This window comes from Oncorhynchus mykiss, chromosome 11 (assembly GCF_057628025.1).
Source record: "Oncorhynchus mykiss isolate SJ-2025 chromosome 11, ASM5762802v1, whole genome shotgun sequence".
NCBI classification, from domain to species: Eukaryota; Metazoa; Chordata; class Actinopteri; order Salmoniformes; family Salmonidae; genus Oncorhynchus; species Oncorhynchus mykiss.
This window is the reverse complement of record NC_143032.1, coordinates 22,938,092-22,958,421: the sequence shown is the minus strand read 5'-3', so window position 1 is coordinate 22,958,421 and position 20,330 is coordinate 22,938,092. Positions and strand designations below refer to the sequence as shown.

The following is a 20,330-nucleotide window of genomic DNA, read 5'->3' as shown; positions in this document are numbered from 1 at the left end:
TACATCTCTCTCACTAATAACACCTTTCCATCCTGCACAGCAGGAAGAGCAAATTAAGAGCACATTTGTGTGCTTGCATCAAGTGTGACTGAAACGGACAACCAAACACTTCCTTGAATGATAGTCAATGATATTTAATTATAGGCAACCTTCGCACGGCAAGTGCGGGGGGCTGGCACAGGACGCACTGGGCTGTGGAGGCGCACTGGAGACACGGTGCGTAGAACCAGCACAGGACGTACTGGACCGTGGAGGCGCACTGGAGGTCTGGAGCGTAGAGCTGGCACAACGTGTCCTTGACAGGTAACAACCTTCGCACGGAAAGTGCGGGGGACTGGCACAGGACACACTGGGCTGTGGAGGCGCACTGGAGACACGGTGCGTAGAACCGGCACTCATTGTACCGGAACGATGACACTATCCTCAAAGCGAGTGCGGAGAGCTGGCACAGGTGGCATCGGACGGCTAACACGCTCCTCAGGGTGACTGTCTTGCCTCCCCAGCCAAACCAACAGCTCTTCCGCTTCACTCTCTTCACATTTCGCCAACCACTCCTCGAAGGTCTCTATCCCACCCCTCCGTTCACTCTTTCTCAATCTACCCAATGCTTCCTCCATGGTCTCTGACTCACCCCTCACCCGACCACCCCGTGTGCCCCCACAATTTTTTTTTAAGGCTGCTTCTTGGGCCTACGTTGTAGCCGTGAACCCCGGTGTCATCGCTGTCCCTCATTCGCTGCTTCCGCCTGCTTCCACGGCAGGCTTTTGTCTCCTGCCATTATTTCGTCCCAAGTCCAGAATGTCCTCCACTCCTGGCTTTCCTCCCAGGCCCAGAATCCCTGCTCCTCCTGGGCACACTGCTTGGTCCGTGGGTGGTGGGATCTTCTGTCACGAATGTTGTTGTAAGAATCAGGAACAGACATGAAACAAGACAGAAACAGCGTCAGCACACGAGTATACAAGGACATATGACAATCAATGCTGAAGCGGGGAACAGAGCGGGGGAACAGACAGATATAGGGGAGGTAATGACAGAGTTCAGGGGAGTCCAATAATCGCTGATCTGCGTGACGGGGGAAAGCAGGTGTGCGTTATGATGGTGGCAGGAGTGCTGGGGAGCCTGGCGCCCTCGAGCGCCAGGGGGGAAAGAGCGAGAGCAGGGGTGACAGTACCCTCCCGTCTAGGGGCACGACCCGGCATCCCACATGGGTGAGCCTGACAGGCCGGCAGGGGCGCTGGACTAGCCGGCTGGGCGTGAAATCCCGACGAACCGGCAGAGGCATGAGAGCCTTGCGGGCCGGCTGAGGCATAGGAGCCTGACAATCTGGCTGAGGCATGAAGGCCTGTCGATCCCGCTGAGGCGTGGGAGCCCGATGATCCGGCGGAGGCGGAGCAGCCTGACGAGCCGGCTGAGGCCTGACGTGGAAAGGGCGCCTTCCGAGCCAACTGGGGCAAGAAACCTCTCGAGCCAGCTAGAGTGTGACAGCCGGACAAGCTGGCTTAGGCACCCCCAGTTCCATCGGTGGCGGTCTCCGAACCCGATGTCACCGCCAACCGGAAAGCCACTCCCCGATGCTTCGTTTGGTGGCTTCAGCATTCTGTAAGGACCGATGCTGGAGTAGAGAAGCAGGGAGTGAAACATTTCATCAGGAACAGACATGAAACAAGACAGGACCAGTGTCAGCAAACGGGAATACAAGGACATATGACAAACAATGCTGAAGCCTGGAACAGAGTGGGGACACAGACAGATATAGGAGAGGAAATGACAGAAGTGATTCAGGTGAGTCCAATAATTGCTGATGGGCGTGATGGGGAAAGGCAGGTGTGCATAATGATGGTGGCAGGAGTGCGTAATGTTTGGAAGCCTGGCGCCCTCGAGCTCCAGGGAGGAAGACCGGGAGCAGGCGTGACAGTTCAACTACAATGGGCATAGACTATAATGGAAACGTTGCGCTTTACTGGCCCAGAGAAAGGGGAAAGTCTGTATTCTGTTGCTGACATTTCCGCTATTTATAAGTCTTATCTTAGAATGTCAGTGTGACAAATATACACGTTGCTAAATCTGTCTCGGTCGATAACAGCAGAGACTTGGCACAGGGCTTTCCTATACTTTTTTCATGGTTAAATAAAAGACAATTGGTAGGGACTCAAACCCCAAATTGTACTTATTTATGTCCTACAACAACACATGGTCTTTCATATTGGATAATGTACATTGAGACTAAGCAAGTTGACACATTTTCAGAACTCTGTATGTTTAGTCCATCCTTAAGTTCAGATACGAGCACAAACTCATTCAACCTAATATGGTCATGGATGTGTGACATCTTGTTCCTGCTGAGAACGCACTGGGCACAACCACTGTCATGGCCCGAGTCCATACATCTCAAACCATGAGTTATACACAAACCTAAAGGCTTGCAGCATGCAGCATCTGCCATTTAATTAACTCACAGACCACATCATAACCCACATCAAGACACCAATGGGAATAGGAGCCCCTACACACACACACACTCACTCGTCCCGGCAACACACACACACAAGGTGAAGTGATCGAACTTAGAGAGCTTTTTAAGATGTTTGCAGGATGTATTTATTTTATCTGACCAGGTTAGTCTCATTTAGATAAAAAATATACATATTTGAAAACTGAGCATTCATGTCTGTATTTGCAAATTCATGTTATCAGAGTCATCATCAGGTTATACCAGATGTTAGACAAGGTAGGGCTGGGCGCACCTTGTCTGAGTTAAATAAATCACTCTAGACTGGTAGGTAAAAGACATGCAGGCCTTACGTTAATGATGAGATGGATCTCGACAACATAGAAAATATGTCTTGGAACATGCATGGGCTACACGGACTGCTAACCTCAAAAACCCAGCAGAAGAGAGGTAATGTCTGAGGTATGACTCACACACACACGCACACACACAGACCATATCTTTTGAAATCAGAGCTCTTTTAGGTTGACCTCTATGAGGATGACACAAGTGGGTCAGTAACAAATGCCACTCTGGCCTCTTACAACGTGGAAAGGTACCGTATTGCTGACCATTTTAGAAGCTTGACCATGACATGCTAAAGGACTTGAGAGTAGGTCACTTAAATACAACAAAGGTCCAATGCAGCTGTTTTTATCTCAATATCAATCCTGGGTAACAATTAAGTACCTTAATGTAATGGTTTCCAGTTCAAATGAGAAAAAGTAAATAAAAATAGCTTCTTAGCAAAGAGCATTTTTTCAAGCAAGAATTTTGCTAGGACTGTCTGGGAGTGGCCTGAGTGGGGAGGTGTCAGGAATTGTGAATTCGCTCAAGTTGTGGAAAATGCTTAACCCAAAGAGAAGGCGAATGACTTCTATACTTAAATGTTCAATAGACAAACAATAGACAGACATAGACACGTTCCTCTGTGAGGTTCATAGCAATCTGTCCCATTCCAAAGACAAGACACTCATTATATACTGAGTGTACAAAACATTAAGAACACCTGCTCTAGACTGACCAGGTGAATCCAGTTGAAAGCTATGATCCCTTATTGATGTCACTTGAGAAATCCACTTCAATCAGTGTAGATGAAGGGGAAGATGACAGGTTAAATAAGGATTTTTAAGCATTGATACAATTGAGACATGAATTATGTATGTGTGTCTTTTAAAGGGTGAATGGGCAAGACAAACTATTTAAGTGTCATTGAACGGGGTATGGTAGTAGGTGCCAGGTGCAATGGTTTGTGTCAAGAACTGCAACGCAGCTGGGTTTTTCACACTCAACAGTTCTTAATGTTTTGTACATTCAGTATATGCTCATCCTTCTTTCTGTTCTCTCCCCATCTGCCTCCAAGTGCCTGGGCCCTGGTCAAAACATAAGACAACTTGCAAGGCCAGATTGAACCATGGACTAGACGTCTATATCACTCTAAAGTGCCTATAGCTGATTTACAGCCATCGGCCTTAGCCTGATGAATGTCACTTAGGGCATTGAATGCTGTCTAAATTCTGTTTTATGGTGACCCCTATCCTCAGAGAGGGGTCAACCTCTGGTTTCATAGGTTGCTAGAATTTCGAACCTATCAGAGGGTGAACATTTGCCGTTATTGGCAGAGAGGTTTGGAACTCTCTTTTTTATTGGCCTTAACTCATTTACCGCATAGTGATGTCACCGTAATTTCAGGCCGTAATTTCAAACAGCTTTTACACTAAAAGGGCATTATCATCATTTTCACAATTTCAAGGTATTATTCTAGCCTCATAGTGTGGAGATATGTAAAACACAGGAATATCATGTTTTTGACTGCACTCTGCCTTTAAAAGTGACTGTACCAGGATGGAAGCAGAAGGAAATAACTCTGCCCATCTACTTTACCAGTTGAACAGGTTGAGTGTTGAAGCTTGTGAAACCAATTCTGTTCTAGAGGATTACCTGAGAACCTGAAACAGACAAATGGCATACTTTCAAATAGGGTCCCTTTATACACACCACAAAGGTTGAGTGACATAGGAAGATAGATGTGTGTGTGTGTGTGTGTGTGTGTGTGTGTGTGTGTGTGTGTGTGTGTGTGTGTGTGTGTGTGTGTGTGTGTGTGTGTGTGTGTGTGTGTGTGTGTGTGTGTGTGTGTGTGTGTGTTTGCGGACTCAACACTTTGATTGGCAATCTGGCTATTTTTCATGGGGCAAATTATTGCACCAATAAAATTCATGGCAGCCAGCCAAGATTGAAAGAATTTGTTATTTTACAAGCATGTAAGGCTGCAGTGATCCAATCAATAAGAGGCACCAAGATCAGTTTTGTCAATATATGCTTATTATAGGGAATGTAAGTAAATAAATCAGTGTTTGGTTTCTTTTAGTAGCCTACAAATCATCAAACAATGAAATTAAACCTATTACTTACCTAAAGATGTATTATAGGCTATGCTGTGCTTAATTTCCCTCCTTTTTCAGTGTAAATCAGTGAAGTTTGTAGCCACAACAACATCATTAGACATCAAATGTCAAACCAAATGGACAGTAAAATCAGATAACATAGGATAGCTTGTGCCTGGTAAAATCACTAACATCAATCTCTTCCGTAGAAATGCACAACAGTAGCAGCCTCCAACAATGGGGAGAGGTATGTAGAATCCGCACCTCTGATTGGCTCGGAAGGCTCCGTCAATGGTCTTGCGAAATTTTTTCCAAACAAAAATGAGGTATTGAAGCGAGAAGTTTTAGTCCGACCAGCCTCTGCGATACTCACAGTCCACACATTTGCACGGATTTAAACTCCTCCTTTGGACTGACTGAACGGGACGCCGAACTACGCTTTTCGTTGTGTGATACAAAGTAACCGAAAGGAATCGTTTTTGCTACTTTGTAGCAGTGGATATTGACTTTGGTTGTAAATCTAAAACAAATATGACTTCATTCAATAAGGGACCAGCCTACGGGTTATCAGCAGAGGTGAAAAGCAAAGTGAGTAAAGAACTAAAAAGTAAATCATTTGTTTGTTTTTTTATAACCACATTTTGGTTTGTAAATTATTGCCGTTATGGATAAACCAACTGAACCAACCAATTGCTGCTGCAGCTGAAATGGGCTACAGAGTTGAACATGTGAGTCGTCCTTGGTTTAATAGTTTGATGCACTGTTATGGCAGATCATCTTTGGTTATGATTAATAGGCTACAAGGGCCATTTTCATATGGGACTATCCCCTACAGAAATTTAGACGGAAAAAAACAAGTTTCACACATTAATTAAACTACCAACGGTTTTTACTTAAGTGTTTTCAAAAATAATCACTGGAAGTAGCATGAGTACAAGCCAACTAAGCCCAATGCATTGTTTGTAGCAGTGGGACAGGGAGGAGTTCGCTAGTGATGGTTCGTTCGAACGTTTTTATTATTTTCTTTTTTTATTATCTCCAGACAACGATTAACTGCAGAAAAGTTATAAAACATTCTCTGAATATTATAATTCCTCACTGCAGGAACAATAGTAAGGTGAGAGACTTTTTCTGGTCCACACATTTATGCAGTGCGTTGTTTTTTTTTCTTCAGGCCGCCTAATAATTTCGTAATGTAAAGCTGTAGGATATTTGAACTCCCATGTCAAGATCTGACATAGTGCTAGGCAACTTTGTAGGTTTTACATTAGAGATCGGTTATTACTGAACGAATAGCCATTTTAGGAGCCAAATCAACTGCTGTTTTAACTGACCTGAGCCAAGCCAGCTCACTGATAAGACTGACATCATTAGAGTCTGCAGTATAGGGGCTATGGGTGGGCTATGGGTAGGCTATGCCCCCACATTTAATTGTGTCAATGGGGGCTACACTGTAACTGTACATCTGTCTCTGTCAGTCGGAGATGTTATAACAGGTTATTTAGTGTAACTTGAACAACAAATGCAATGAGAGGTGAATTATCAGGGTTGGGCCCTGGTTTAAAGCCACAATCCTGAAATTGTGTTTCAGCCAAATGGCAGCCCATATAAATGAGAGAAATGTAACCACCAAATCTCTATTTTTGATGTAAAAGATACTTTTTTTGTTTTTGTTTGTGATTTCACATTTTTGAGAAACTTGCCCCAAACAGCAAGTCCCTTCCTCAAATCACTTAGCCATGAACTCACTCATAAAAACAGAATCTCTGCTGTATTCTTTGACAGTCTCTCTTTAGTCAAGGCATTACAAGTTACCTCTTACGTAGGTTAGTATCAAATTATTTGTTATTTTAAAAATAAAAATGGTGTAATTTTACTCTTCATATTCTTCATATCCAAGTATGATCTTGTCTCATCGCTGCAACTTCCCAAGAGGCTCCTGAGAAGCGAAGGTTGTGTCATGCATCCTCCGAAACATGACCCGCCTAGCCGTTCTTCTTAACAACCACTCGCTTAACCCGGGTGGAGGGTTTGGCCGGGGTGGGTTTGCTTGGCCCGAGCGCCTGCAAGCTGACCACGGTCGTCAGTTGAACACTGACCTATGTGTCAGAGGAAACACTGTTCAACTGACGACCGTGGTCAGCTTGCAGGCGCTCGGGCCACCACAAAGAGTTGCTAGAATGCGATGAGCCAAGTAAACCCCGGCCAAACCCTCCACCTCCACCCCTCCACCCCGGCCAAACCCTCCACCCGGCCAAACCCTCCACTAACCCGGACAAACTGTTGTTGGCCGCCCTATGGGACCCGGTCACAGCCGGTTGTGACACAGCCTGGGATCGAACCCCAGTCCATGGTGACGCCGCAACACTGTGATGCAGCGCCTTAGACCGCTGCCCCACTCGGGAGCCGGGCTAATATCAAGTTTTGTTTTGGCTGGGGTTGTGGAAACTGTAGGCACAATGATATCAGCTATCCGATTGGCCAGCGCAGAAGGCACACCCGATTTAGCCACAGATCTCCCGGTCTGCCTGGTAGGCGGAGTTTGTCTTTTCAGAAATTTTAAAGGGTTCAAAATGGGAGCACTGACTACCCGGTGCACAGGGCTTATGAATCAAGTGCACCTACCTCCAACAGCTCAAAACAAAAAGGAGCGCAAGTCTTTATTGTTGGCTTTTCTACAGAAATGTTTGATCGACTAGGAATGCCTTGAAGATCGGCCAGTTGATTATGATCGCCGGTTGGTGACACTGCATTAGTCAACAAGGTCGAGGAAATTAGGGCACGAGTTGCCTTCCAGAGAGATCTCAGATTGTAACATTCTCTGTTTCATGGAAACATTGCTCACTCGGGATATGTTGTCAGAGTCAGTACAGCTCTCCTTCACCGTGGCCAACGTGAGTATAATATTTAAACATGTTTACTCTCACAAGGCTGCCGGCCCAGACGGCATCCCTAGACGTGTCTTCAAAGCATGCGCAGACCAGCTGGCTGGTGTGTTTATGAACATATTCAATCAATCCCTATCCCAGTCTGCTGTGCCCACAGGCTTCAAGATGGCCACCATTGTTCCTGTTCCCAAGAAAGCTAACTGAACTAAATGACAATTGCCCTGTAGCACTCACTTCTGTCATCATCAAGTGCTTTGAAAGACTAGTCAAGGATCATATCACCTCCACCCTACCTGATCCCCTAGACCCACTCCAATTTGCTTACCGCCCCAATAGGTCCACAGACGATGCAATCGCCATCGCACTGCACACTGCCCTATCCCATCTGGACAAGAGGAATACCTATGTAAGAATGCTGTTCATTGACTACAGCTCAGCATTTAACACCATAGTACCCTCCAAACTGGTCATTAAGCTCGAGACCCTGGGTCTCGACCATGCCCTGTGCAACTGGGTCCTGGACTTTCTGACTGGCCACCCCCAGGTGGTGAGGGTAGGAAACAACATATCTACCCAGCTGATCCTCAACACTGGGGCCCCACAAGGGTGCATTCTCAGCCCTCTCCTGTACACCCTGTTCACCCATGACTGTGTGGCCATGCACGCCTCCAACTCAATCATCAAGTTTGCAGACGACACTACAGTGGTAGGCTTGATTACCAACAACGACGAGAATGCCTACAGGGAGGAGGTGAGGGCTCTCGGAGTGTGGTGTCAGGAAAATAACCTCACTCAACAAAACAAAGGAGATGATCGTGGACTTCAGTAAACAGCAGAGGGAGCATCCCCTCATCCACATCGACGGGACAGTAGTGGAGAAAGTGGAGTTTTATGTTCCTCGGCGTACACATCACGGACAAACTGAAATGGTCCATCCACACAGACAGCATGGTGAAGAGGGCCCAACAGCGTCTTTTCAAGAGGCTGAAGAAATTTGGCTTGTAACCTAAAACACAAACCTTTATAGATGCACAATCGAGAGCATCCTGTCGGGCTGTATCACTGCCTGGTACGGCAACTGCTCTGCTCATAACCGTAAGGCTCTCCAGAGGGTAGTGTGGTCTGCACAACGCATCACCGGGGGCAAACTACCTGCCCTCCAGGACACCTACAGCACCCGATGTCACAGGAAGGCCAAAAAGATCATCAAGGACAACAACCACCTGAGCCACTGCCTGTTCACACCGCTATCATCCAGAAGGCAAGGTCAGTACAGGTGCATCAAAGCTGGGACAGAGCGACTGGAAAAACAGCTTCTATCTCAAGGCCATCAGACTGTTGAACAGCCATCACTAACATAGAGTGGCTGCTGCCAACTTACAGACTCAAATCTCTGGCCACTTTAATACCTTACTTTAGTCACTTTAAATAACACTACTTTAATGTCTACATATCCTACATGATTCATCTCATATGTATATACCATATTCTATACCATCTACTGCATCTTGCCTATGCCGCACGGCCATCGCTCATCCATATATTTATATGTACATATTCTTATTAATCTCTTTACATATGTGTGTATAAGGTAGTCATTGTGAATTTGTTACATTACTTGTTAAATATTACTGCTCTGTCAGAACTAGAAGCACAAGCATTTCGTTACACTCGCATTAACATCTGCTAACCATGTGTATGTGACCAATAAAATTGGATTTGATGTCCCACTGGTTCATAACACATTGGCCTAGGCTACCGAAGTTGTCCCCCTGTAGGAAATGACTGAATCATGACATCGTCGGTCAGCCTATCCATCGGAAACAGGACAGTCAAGGCCGAAGGCGCATAGCCTACTCAGGCCCATGTGTAATGTTTATGTGAAACTATCTGCCCTGTCTCGGTTTGAATTGATAGCAGTGGTGCCAGATGCCAGCCAATGTTTCTCTCTCTCCTGATAAAAGATAAGCATGCTGTCATAGCCTGCTGTTGGCCAATGATTTGAAAATCCAGTTAGAGAGGGATGATAATGAATATTTGTCAACAATCCTTGAGGAGAAATTGACCAGGAGCGCAACAACTTGTGAACAACACAGTGGAATCAAGGCTACTGTATTTAAGTGTGTTGCAGAACGATGAGATCATCAACAAACATACCCAGTGTTGTTAGAGTAGCCTACGCAGTCCATTCATACATTGCCTTGCTCTGGCTGGCTTTCAAGTGACAGATTTCTATGTCAACTTTTGGCACACTAAGTCAGGAATTTGTCAAACACTCCAGCAGATTGTGAATTTATCAAGCTCTGATTAAATACACACGGCAGAAACTGGAGGAAACTATATATGCAATCACTCGTATTGTACGGGTTTCTTTGGAAGTCACATGTCAGAGATGCTTAGAATTCCTCAATGATTCCCCTCTATTACCAACATCCCCTAGTCTCACATTGCCACACTTCCTCAACGTGAGAAACTGGAACCTGGAAACCGGCAACAAACAACCCAATCTGAAAGATCTCTAATTCACTGAGCTATGGTTCTCTCTCTCACTCACTCACTCACTCACTCACTCACTCATATGATTTTTGTCATTTTGAGAGGTCTCTCTCTGCCTGAAGCTGGGATATTACAAGTATAAATTCATTAAGCTGTGGTTCCAAGCAGAGTTAAAATCCTGTGGCTCTAACCATCTGTTTCTCATGCCTTAATGAGACCCGACCGACCACCTCATTCCTTAATTAGCACAGTTTCTGTTGTGGTCCATCTGATCCACAAAGTGGTTCAAGACAGGCTACAGTTTTACTGCGTCATGTCTCCTAGCTGTACCTACTGCCACTGTTTACATTTGTACTTTAATTCACATTGTGGTGGTATGAAAAGCTTTTAGTTAAGGTAATCTCTTGAACCTTGACAGGATCAGATGAGCGATACTAGTACAGCCAAACGCTGGCTCAGCCGGGAAAATATTAAAATGATGTTAGCTCTCGTTCTTCTAATGCGTGTGTGCTTTCTGATATTTTCCAGGGTGGCTGCCAACACACATGCTTTATTTGAGGGCTAATTGTGATAAATATCCAGTGCATTCTGAAAGGGGAAATGGAAAGCAGCTTAGTTTCCATTGTAAATGCTTGCTAATGTCGAAAGATGACCAGCAACTGTCCTTCAACCACACACACACACACGCACTTTAAATTAATAATATTTGTTGTCCTTTCCTGCTTGATTATTTCAGAGAAAAAGCTGAAGCTGAATGTTTGGAACAGTCCGTGTGTTCCAAAGTTACTTTCCTCAGCCCATATTGTTTATAAAGTCAAACCACCACTTTACTTATTTGTAATCAAACAAGCCAGCAGTGCTTTCCAAGGGATCACCGCCACTCAGGTTGAAGTGTTGACCAAATGTTTGACTGACTGACTGACTAACTGGTGTTTTTTTGGGGGCTGGGACTTCTCAAGTGTTTGTAAAATAGAGCAGGAATTCCCTCTGGAGCCTGGGAGCACATTAACTCACATCTGTCATATCTTTCCTACAGCAGTTGGAGGGTGGTGAACTGTTAGGGTAGAGCTTTAGCTGAATCCGGTGCTGTGTGAAAGAGGGAGTCGTATTAATGAGGTCAGAAGACGTTGGGTCACCACCAAGTAGCCTATAGCCCTCCTGAGAATTTCATGTTGCGTTTTGTTTTTGTTTCAGCCCAAAGGTTTCAGAAGTAAAGATTTCCATCCAGAAAAAAACAACTTAATGTTCAGTTTGTTTCTCACCCAAAGGGTTTCAGTAGTAAATATTATATTTTCTCCAGCCGGGTCTGATAGGAGATCCCATCACATTTATCTGATTACTCACTAATACATGCTTGCTAAAATAGTTGATCGTAGATAGTGGGGCTACAAAGCCTCGCCATTCATGTAGGTCTGAATCTGCCTTGTTTGTTTTTCCCCTCCATTGAAGTCTTTGGGTGGGCGAGTTGTTGGTTCCTCAAGCAAACAGAGCATTTGGTTGTATATCTCTGCTGAATCTTTGGCAGGAAAGAGATTGCAGACGTGCAGTCTTGGAACCACAAGACACACAACAATGCAAGCTCTGTCCATCTCCTCTGCTCTCCTCTACCTCAATGTGTGTTTTCTCTAGTGGCCCTGGAGCAGGCAGGGAGACCTGGATAGGAGCCCGGGGTTGGCTGAATGAGGCCCATCTCAGGCTTCCTTGGCTTTGAAACAGAACATGACAAATGAGTCTAGGTAGTCCTTCTCAAAAGTCCAGGTAGTCCCTCAATGTTTTAGTCTGTTTTCTATGCTTTGGTGCCAAATGAAAATGACCCAGATATGTGGTGGAGGACTGGTTATTGTGGGGTTGTCTTACCCCCCCCCCCCCACCCTTTTTAAATAGTAAAACACAGTACCATTACTACCAATGTGGGGGGAGCGCTGCAGGGAGGAGTGTTGGGGGATGGAGTGTTCCCCTGCTATTTGCTGACAGGAGACAATTCCCTCCCTGCTATGGTTCAGGCTGGATTTTCTTTTCACAGTGAGACTGATTCCTGAATTCCTTGTTCTGTCGCGTTAACCCCTGAGATGCTGTTTTGGGGTGAACAGAAATTGAGCCCTTTTCCTGAAACCATTGTTCAGCTTTTTTTACTTTCACATCCCCAAGATCGACACTGGGTGTTTCACCAACCTTGACATGTTCAACTTTGATGGCTAATGTAAGCTAGTGCACTTATCACAAATAAATAACACTATTGTCTGTAACAACAAGTTAAAGGCTTAATCTACGATTGTTGACTCTGTTGGACTTTTTGTTATTGTTAGTTGGTTTATTGCTTAATTAACATCAGAAGCTCTTTCCACATGTCTCAAGTTTGGTTTTTATTAAGGCTCAAGTTAGGATTTGGCCTAGTGCAGTTATTGGTTTTATTAAGGCTCCCAACTATATGTAAACATTTTCTAGTTCACTACATATTTTATAGCACGGCCAATCACTTCACATTGTGGTCTACGGATTGTTTTCAGAGCTAACGGATAGTGGTTAAATATGAATGAATACCAGCTGGACTGTTTGTTCAATACTTCGTCATGTGTGTGTGATTGAACAAATAATTAATCAAGTGGGGGTCATTCTGGTCATAGACTCTGTCAAGTTCCCTGTTGGAGATGCCCTCAATTCTTTAAGATATTGTATAAATGGGATCGATAACTTGATTGTAAGGAACTTCATGACTATATAATTCCCTTTCACTATAAATTTATTTCAAAGAGAAACAATACCAGACTGGATGATACACATGTTATTGATTTTAAACAACGATTGCCTCCACAGTGGTGTATCTAGCCTATATTGAATTGATCGTGTTGGGCTTCTGGGGCATTTTCTCCCTTTTTAAACCTTCTCCGTCCAGATGTTTTCTAGGTTCTGCAACGTCATCAGGAAATGCTTTGGAGTACAGTGTTGGGTTGTGGAAGACGGGCTTGTCTGGGGTTCAATTCCAGTGGGGTTTAGCCCATGTAGCTTTCCAGATTTCTCCTCAGAAGCTTTCCCGTTTAACGACTCCAAGACATAAGAGAACTGGGGGGAGTTGGCAGTGTTCCTAGACTAGTACTGCTGTGCTGGGGGAGAGAAGTGAAGAAAGAGAAATCTCTCCTCTCTCTAATCCTCCCTGATTTCTCTGAGGGCTCTGTGTGTCCTCGGGTGATGGTTTGGCTTCCAGCTGCTGTCAGTCAGTGGCACAAAAAGCCTCTGATGAATTTTTGTAAATGACAGTGTGCTGTCAAGCTATTCAGAAGGGATGGACAAGTTCCTCTATAACCCTTCCACTCCATCCCAGTCCTCTCATTGAGTCATGTTTTGCAACTAGAACCCCACTTTGGCCTTTTTACAAGATGGAGGGACGTTTGAAGATTTGCCTTTGCCTGTTATTATGTGAGAACAGGGCCTCGTTTCTCACTCTCTCCCTCTCTCTCTCTCTCTCACACACACACGTACACCGCTTCAGAGAGGGCATGTCTTTCTGGTGACGGCCTTCACATTCCAGCTGACAGGATTTAGTGTGTGGGGGGGTGATAAACTGTAGTTAAATGAAAACAAGCCTTTCTCTGCCGAATAGGGGGGAAGAAGTTGGCTACAAGTTTATGGGCTTCAAGCTTTCAGTCTCGCATAGTGCTAAAAGGCTGTCATTACCCCAATGGCTTTATTAGCTTTCAAATGCCTGGTTTACATTGCTACATAGCCTACATATAGCATCCCTCTTGAATCCCAGTATTAACATGTGGTGCTAAAGAGCTAATATCCGCACACTGGGAACAAGCTACAGTTGTAGAGTAAAGGTGAAACAAAGAATGGACTGTAATGTAAGGAGAGGAGTGGAATGGAGGCAAGATGCTTTGTCTTCTTCCTCTTTGACTAGATTATACAGATGAGGTTGTTTGTTTAACTGACTCCTGTGTGAACTGTGCGGTGCACTTGTTAAAAGCCCATGTTTATAGGACATAGGCCAATGTTGAAGTGTTTGTTTACAATGGAATATGAACTAATGGGTGACACTAGCTGCGAAGCACAGTTAAATATACTCAGTAGTGTGACATTTGTAGAAAGGACCTGGAAAATTTCCATGGCATTGTGCAATCTAATTGTGTGTAATTGACAGTACAGTACTTAGTCATTTACAGTAGATTACAACACATTCAATGTAGGCCTACCATTTTTAGCAGATCCAGAGAGAAAGCTTGGAAGGTTTCCAAGCCCTTGACTTCTCGTGGTGTAATGGAGAGAAAGCAGTGGGAGAAGAAGAGGAGCATGCCATTGTAATTGACTTCACATACACACTTCCTCTTCCTCCGATGGCTACTGTCCATGCCATGATGCCAATAGCATCACTTCCCCTCTGAGCTGTGTCCTGGTGCACATTAGCTACCCAGCATCTTAGTGAGCTGACCCTGGGAGAACGGACTCTCACTAAAACACAAGACCACAATAAATAATTATTGCCATTTATTTTCCTGGCAATAGACCAGGATTAAAGTGCTCTAGAAAAAACTACATCGGACTACACCAATGGCCTTAAGTGTCTTCGTTTGTGCTAGTGTCTGTCAGTCTCAAATACCTTCTCTTTTAGTTCTCAGTAAACCGTGGTTGCATCATGGGCTCCCTTATGAACAACGTGAATTTGTGTGTATTTTTTTCTCACACTGGCTTTGAAGTCGACGTGGGAATCTGAAAGCATTTCTGACGTAATGTTGGGACTCACTGACGTCTTTACGGTTGACGTCTTTACTGTTTGTTTGGACCCAATAAGGTTCTAACAACAATCTATATTACATGAATCACTTAGCTAAATCACTTTGGCTCCTGAGTGGCGCAGCAGTCTAAGGCACGGCATCTCAGTGCTAGAGGTCACTATAGACCCTAGTTCAATTCCAGGCTGTATCACAACCGGCCGTGATTGGGAGTCCCATAGGGCGGCGCACAATTGGCCCAGCTTTTGTCTGGGTTAGGCCGTCATTGTAAATAAGAATTTGTTCTTTAAACCTTTTTTTTTCTCTCAATTTCCGCCTAAAATGACATATCCAAATCTAACTGCCTAAAGCTCAGGACCTGAAGTAAGGATATGCATATTCTTGATACCATTTGTTTGTGGAAATGTGAAATGAATGTAGGAGAACAACACATTTGATCTGGTAAAAGATAATACAAAGAAAAAAAACATGCATTTTTTTTTGTTCCATCTTTGAAATTCAAAAGAAAGGTCACAATGTACTATTCCAGGTTAGGCGCAATTTCGATTCTGGCCACTAGATGGCAGCAGTGTGTGTGTGTGCAAAGACTGATCAAATGAACCATTGCATTTCTGTTCGAAATGTTGTATTGAGACTGCCCAAATGTGCCTAATTTGGTTTATTAATAAATGTTCAAGTCAATAACTGTACCCTCTCCTCAAACAATCTAATGGTATTCTTTCACTGTAATAGCTACTATAAACTGGACAGTGCAGTTAGATTAACAAGAATTTAAGATTTCAACCCATATCAGATATGTCTGTCCTGGGAAATGTTCTTGTTACTTACAACCTCATGCTAATCACATTAGCCTACATTAGCTCAACCATCCCGCGTGGGGGGGACACCAATCCCGTAGAGGTTAACTGACTTACCTCGTTAAATAAAAAAATAAACGTCTGGTTGGCACAACATTTAAAGCCAAACGTCTGGGCTTTTATGCTATTCCAGACAGAAGGTCAACATTTGAGCTTTAAGCCCCCCCCCAGTCCTAGCCTGTTGATTTACCCCACAGCTCAGTACTTGCTGAAATGACGCCCTATTCTTTTTACAGTACACTACTTTTCACCAGGGCTCTAATCAAAAGTAGTGCACTAAATAGGGAATAGGGTGCCAATAGGGTGCCATTTGGGATACATATGTAAAAGCCCAGCTTGCTAACAACTTCTTACAGTCTTCTCGATCTAAAACTTTATTTTATTTTATTACAATGTCAAAGGACATTATGAAACACGCCATGCAACCCTGTAGCTTGAACATAGATGTTCCTCTAGGTTCTGAAAACTTTTACTAACCCACTGTGTGCTTTCACCTTCTCAGATCGCAGGCAAATATGACATGCAGAAGGAGGAGGAGCTTCGGTTCTGGATTGAGGAGGTGACGGCGATGGCCATTGGCGAGAACTTCCAGAAGGGCCTAAAGGATGGAGTCATCCTGGGAGAGTAAGTGTCTGTGTGTTTACTGCAGAGCTGACGGTGACAGAGGGTTGACATTGCTGTGTGTGTGTGTGCGCCCTCCACACTATGCTGTGATCTGCAGCTAATGTTTGCAGAGTGGAGACTGACTAGGATTTTACATATGAGTAATCAATCACACTCCAGTCACTATCCACAGATTGATGTGGTGATTTGCGTTTGTGGTCTGTTTTTATATTCCAGTTGAATAAACATACTGCAGATATTGTCCTCAGCATATTCCCCCCCCCCCCCTCCCAAGGATTACATATATTGTTTTACATTGAACTTGAATACTTTAAACTGAATGTGGGTGTAAGATGTATAAACAATTCGCTACACCTGCGATAACATCTGCAAAATATGTACGTGACATATCAGATTTGATAGACTGACCTTCTCTCTTTCTTAGATTGATAAACAAACTGCAACCTGGCTCGATAAAGAAAATTAACCACTCACAACTGAACTGGCACAAGGTAGGCTAACCTAAACCTCAATGTATGGAGTTGTTTAGAGTACTGTCTTCCGTTTTTTTTTTTTTTTTTTAAAGCACAAAGACAAAAGGGTGGCTGTTTAGCTCATTAATACCGTTTAAGACCTGCAAGCCATATGTCATGCATGGAGAATAAGTGGACTCCTTCATTAAGCCTTCAGCTCACTCTCTCCTCACTCTGGCTCTCACACACAACACCTTCTTTATGGAGTTATTACTTCCTGATGTTCTTACTAATCTCTGCTATGCCCATCAGGAGGATATAATGTCAGAACATTCTGATAGAAATGTAACGTGTAGAAAATATATTATTGTCTTGTCAGAAATAATAGGGAATCGTGCCAGCTCTATTCAATCTATTTCTATCTGTAACCTGTGTTTTGTTCCCCCAGCTGGAGAACCTTGGCAACTTCATCAAAGCCATCCTGGCCTACGGCATGAAGCCCAATGACATCTTCGAGGCCAACGACCTGTTTGAGAACGGCAACATGACCCAAGTCCAGAGCACATTGCTCTCCCTTGCTAGCATAGTGAGTGTGATACCCAGGGGGGTAGAAAGACTTCCTTAATTATGAATAGTATTTCTATTTCTTTTTAAAAATATATAAGACATGTTATGGTACAGTTAGTGTCTGCTGGGAGAAAGACTTTGACACCTACTTACTGTAAAGTGTTACCAAGACGTTCTGATAGGGTTCCTTCTCTCCAAGGGACTTGTAGCATCAATATATTTCCACATTCTTATCTTCTTCCACAGGCAAAGACCAAAGGCATGCACACATCGTGTGACATTGGTGTGAAATACGCAGACAAACAGACACGCCATTTTGATGACGATAAGATCAAGGCTGGACAATGCGTCATCGGACTGCAGGTAAGACATGATGATGCTCAAACAGCCACAGGTTGTTGGACTGTTACTGGATGTGACCTATATAATAAAATGTTTGTTCATTATTATACCTTTCAATATTTTGCCAATGGAAATCATCCTGATTTTAATGAATGTTTTGTATGTAGCTTATTTAACTGATTCTTCAATCGCTTGTAATAGATGTAGGGCGGCAGGTAGCCTAGCGGTTAAGAGCGTTGGGCCAGTAACCTGGTTCTAATCCCCAAACGGACTAGGTGAAGTCGCTCTGGATAAGAGTGTCTGCTAAATGACTAAAATGTAAGTGTAATACGTCTATTCAGCTATGTTCCTGTGTGTTTTAGATGGGGACCAACAAGTGTGCGAGCCAGGCTGGTATGACAGCATATGGGACCAGAAGACATCTTTACGACCCAAGGTCCCAGACAGACAAGCCTTATGACCAGACCACCATCAGTCTGCAGATGGGTACCAACAAAGGAGCCAGCCAGGTATAACCAATTATGTATATAAACACTGTGAATGTCTATGGGTAGAAAAAACACTGATGCATTTATAGGGGTCTACTTCGTTGGAACCTATGTAATGGAAGGAACTAGCTAGCAAGTGCTACTTTTCAAGAGAGCCAAGGGAATGTAACAGAGAGCAATGGGATCTAGTGTACAATATGACGGAGACATCACATGGCTTTTCATTGCACATCGCCATAATCACATGGTTGATGATACGTATATTTGTCTTGAAGACAATCAGTCAACAACTGTTTTCCTGGAAAGCTCCTAAAGTGTGCCCCCCCCTCCCCCCCCCAGGCTGGTATGTCCTGCCCGGGAACGCGTCGGGATATCTTCGACAATAAGCAGGTACATCCAGTGGACAACTCCACCATCTCCCTGCAGATGGGCACCAACAAGGTGGCGTCCCAGAAAGGCATGAGTGCGTACGGGCTGGGACGCCAGGTGTACGACCCCAAGTACTGCGGCTCGCCCACTGAGCCCGTCATACATACCAACGGGAGCCAAGGCACGGGCACCAACTGCTCTGAGATCAGCGACAGTGACTATCAGGCAGAGGAATTCCTCCAGGAGGGAGAGGGGGAGGAGTACCCAGTGGCTTATCAGGAAGAAGACAACTACAGCGACGTGGCCCACTACAACAACATCGACCAGGGAATCGACTATTAGGGCTGTCCGGGCCATCCGGCACTAGCCTGGTCCCAGATTAGTTTGTGCTGTCTTACCAATGACCATAGGCGTTGGCAAGACCGCACAAACAGTTCTGGGACCAGGTTAATCCGGCGCCACCTTAACACCACAACGACCGCTAGACGGAGCAGTATTAAACCAGTGTATTTTATTGATGACAAACAGAGCAAGTCTTTTGCTATCCTCGCTAATCTTTAACATTTTTTTTATTGAAGCACAAGAGATAAATATTGTCGAGTGCGTTCCTTCTCCACCACCTCCCCAACTCTCCTTCCATTTGAGCAGTAGTGTTCATGCCGACGTCGTTAAAGCATAAAGTGCTGAGATACAGTGTTGGAGATGCTATATTATTATACTATTACATTATGAAGTATGGGACACTGTGAAGTAAAGATTAATTTTGCCAACTTTGTAGCATTTTCAACCATTCTATTTTTTTACTTTTTTTTATCCCTTAGACTTCTTTTACTGATCATATCATCCCTTTAAAGGAATTAATTCACTGACTGCTTTGCTTTCTGCCAACCTAAAAGGACCAATTATTACCTTTTTTACGTCAATACAATTGAGTGAGCCTCAGAGTAACCAGTGGCCGTCTCGTCTGTTTAAATTTTTTGTTGTGTTTCAATACAAATCACTGCACCATTTATTTTCCTAAAATCGCACAGAGTAATTTCTATTAGACCAGATGCATACAGTAGGGCTAGTCTTATTGTGCCATGTCTCATGTTCTTATAGCCACCCTCCATTCCCACTGTATTTATTGCCATGTCTCTCATTATAAACTAGTGTGGTGTCTGATAAGGCACCCTATTCCCTATATAGTGCACTACTTTCAGCCAGGGCTCTGGTCTAAAGTAGTGCACTATATCGGGTTCTATTTCAGATTTCTGTCCTGTTATGTAATTATTTTTTATTTTTTTTAAAGCAAAAATGTATGTTCCAAATAAAGCCTATTCCTTGGTTCTCCAAGCTTTCATAGTCCATTGTCAACTTTATTTGCACTGTCTTCCAATCTTTTATCAAATTTCCTCTATATAAATCGGTAATGTAATTGAACCAGAATTAAATGACATGCCTGAAGCAGGAAGTATTTTTCCACATTGTGATCCTGATTGGCATTTGCCCTTTAATACTAACTGGCTTGCAGGACTTTGGATTTCATTAGGAGGGCATGCTAGTCTTGTACATTTTATGATGACAAATTGGAACATCGCTGAGCTTTGGTTGTATATTAAAACTATTCATATAGACCTAAAATTACTCTCAATATTCCGTTTGAGGC

The 20,330-nt window shown here is 43.9% G+C and overlaps 1 protein-coding gene across 2 annotated transcripts; it reads left to right on the top strand.

Moving 5' to 3' along the window:
- The first annotated feature begins 5,072 nt into the window (after window positions 1-5,072).
- On the top strand, window positions 5,073-20,017 carry cnn3a (calponin 3, acidic a). Of its 2 annotated transcripts, none has more exons than XM_036935195.2 (7): window positions 5,073-5,460; window positions 16,343-16,464; window positions 16,889-16,955; window positions 17,365-17,502; window positions 17,730-17,846; window positions 18,188-18,334; window positions 18,653-20,017. In XM_036935195.2, the coding sequence occupies exons 1-7, from the start codon at window positions 5,404-5,406 to the stop codon at window positions 19,022-19,024; spliced, it is 1,020 nt and encodes a 339-aa protein (XP_036791090.1). In that variant the 5' UTR covers window positions 5,073-5,403; the 3' UTR covers window positions 19,025-20,017. The 2 variants fall into 2 exon arrangements, with proteins under 2 accessions (XP_036791090.1, XP_036791091.1); XM_036935196.2 differs by having other exon boundaries at window positions 5,186-5,600.
- The last annotated feature ends 313 nt before the right edge of the window (window positions 20,018-20,330 follow it).

Bases quoted from the DNA above. Each gene is read 5' to 3' on its own strand.
- cnn3a (XM_036935195.2), top strand. From the start codon at position 5,404: ATGACTTCATTCAATAAGGGACCAGCCTACGGGTTATCAGCAGAGGTG. The intron at 16,465-16,888 runs GTAAGTGTCTGT...TCTCTTTCTTAG, and splicing joins GATGGAGTCATCCTGGGAGA to ATTGATAAACAAACTGCAAC. The intron at 17,503-17,729 runs GTGAGTGTGATA...CTTCTTCCACAG, and splicing joins TGCTCTCCCTTGCTAGCATA to GCAAAGACCAAAGGCATGCA.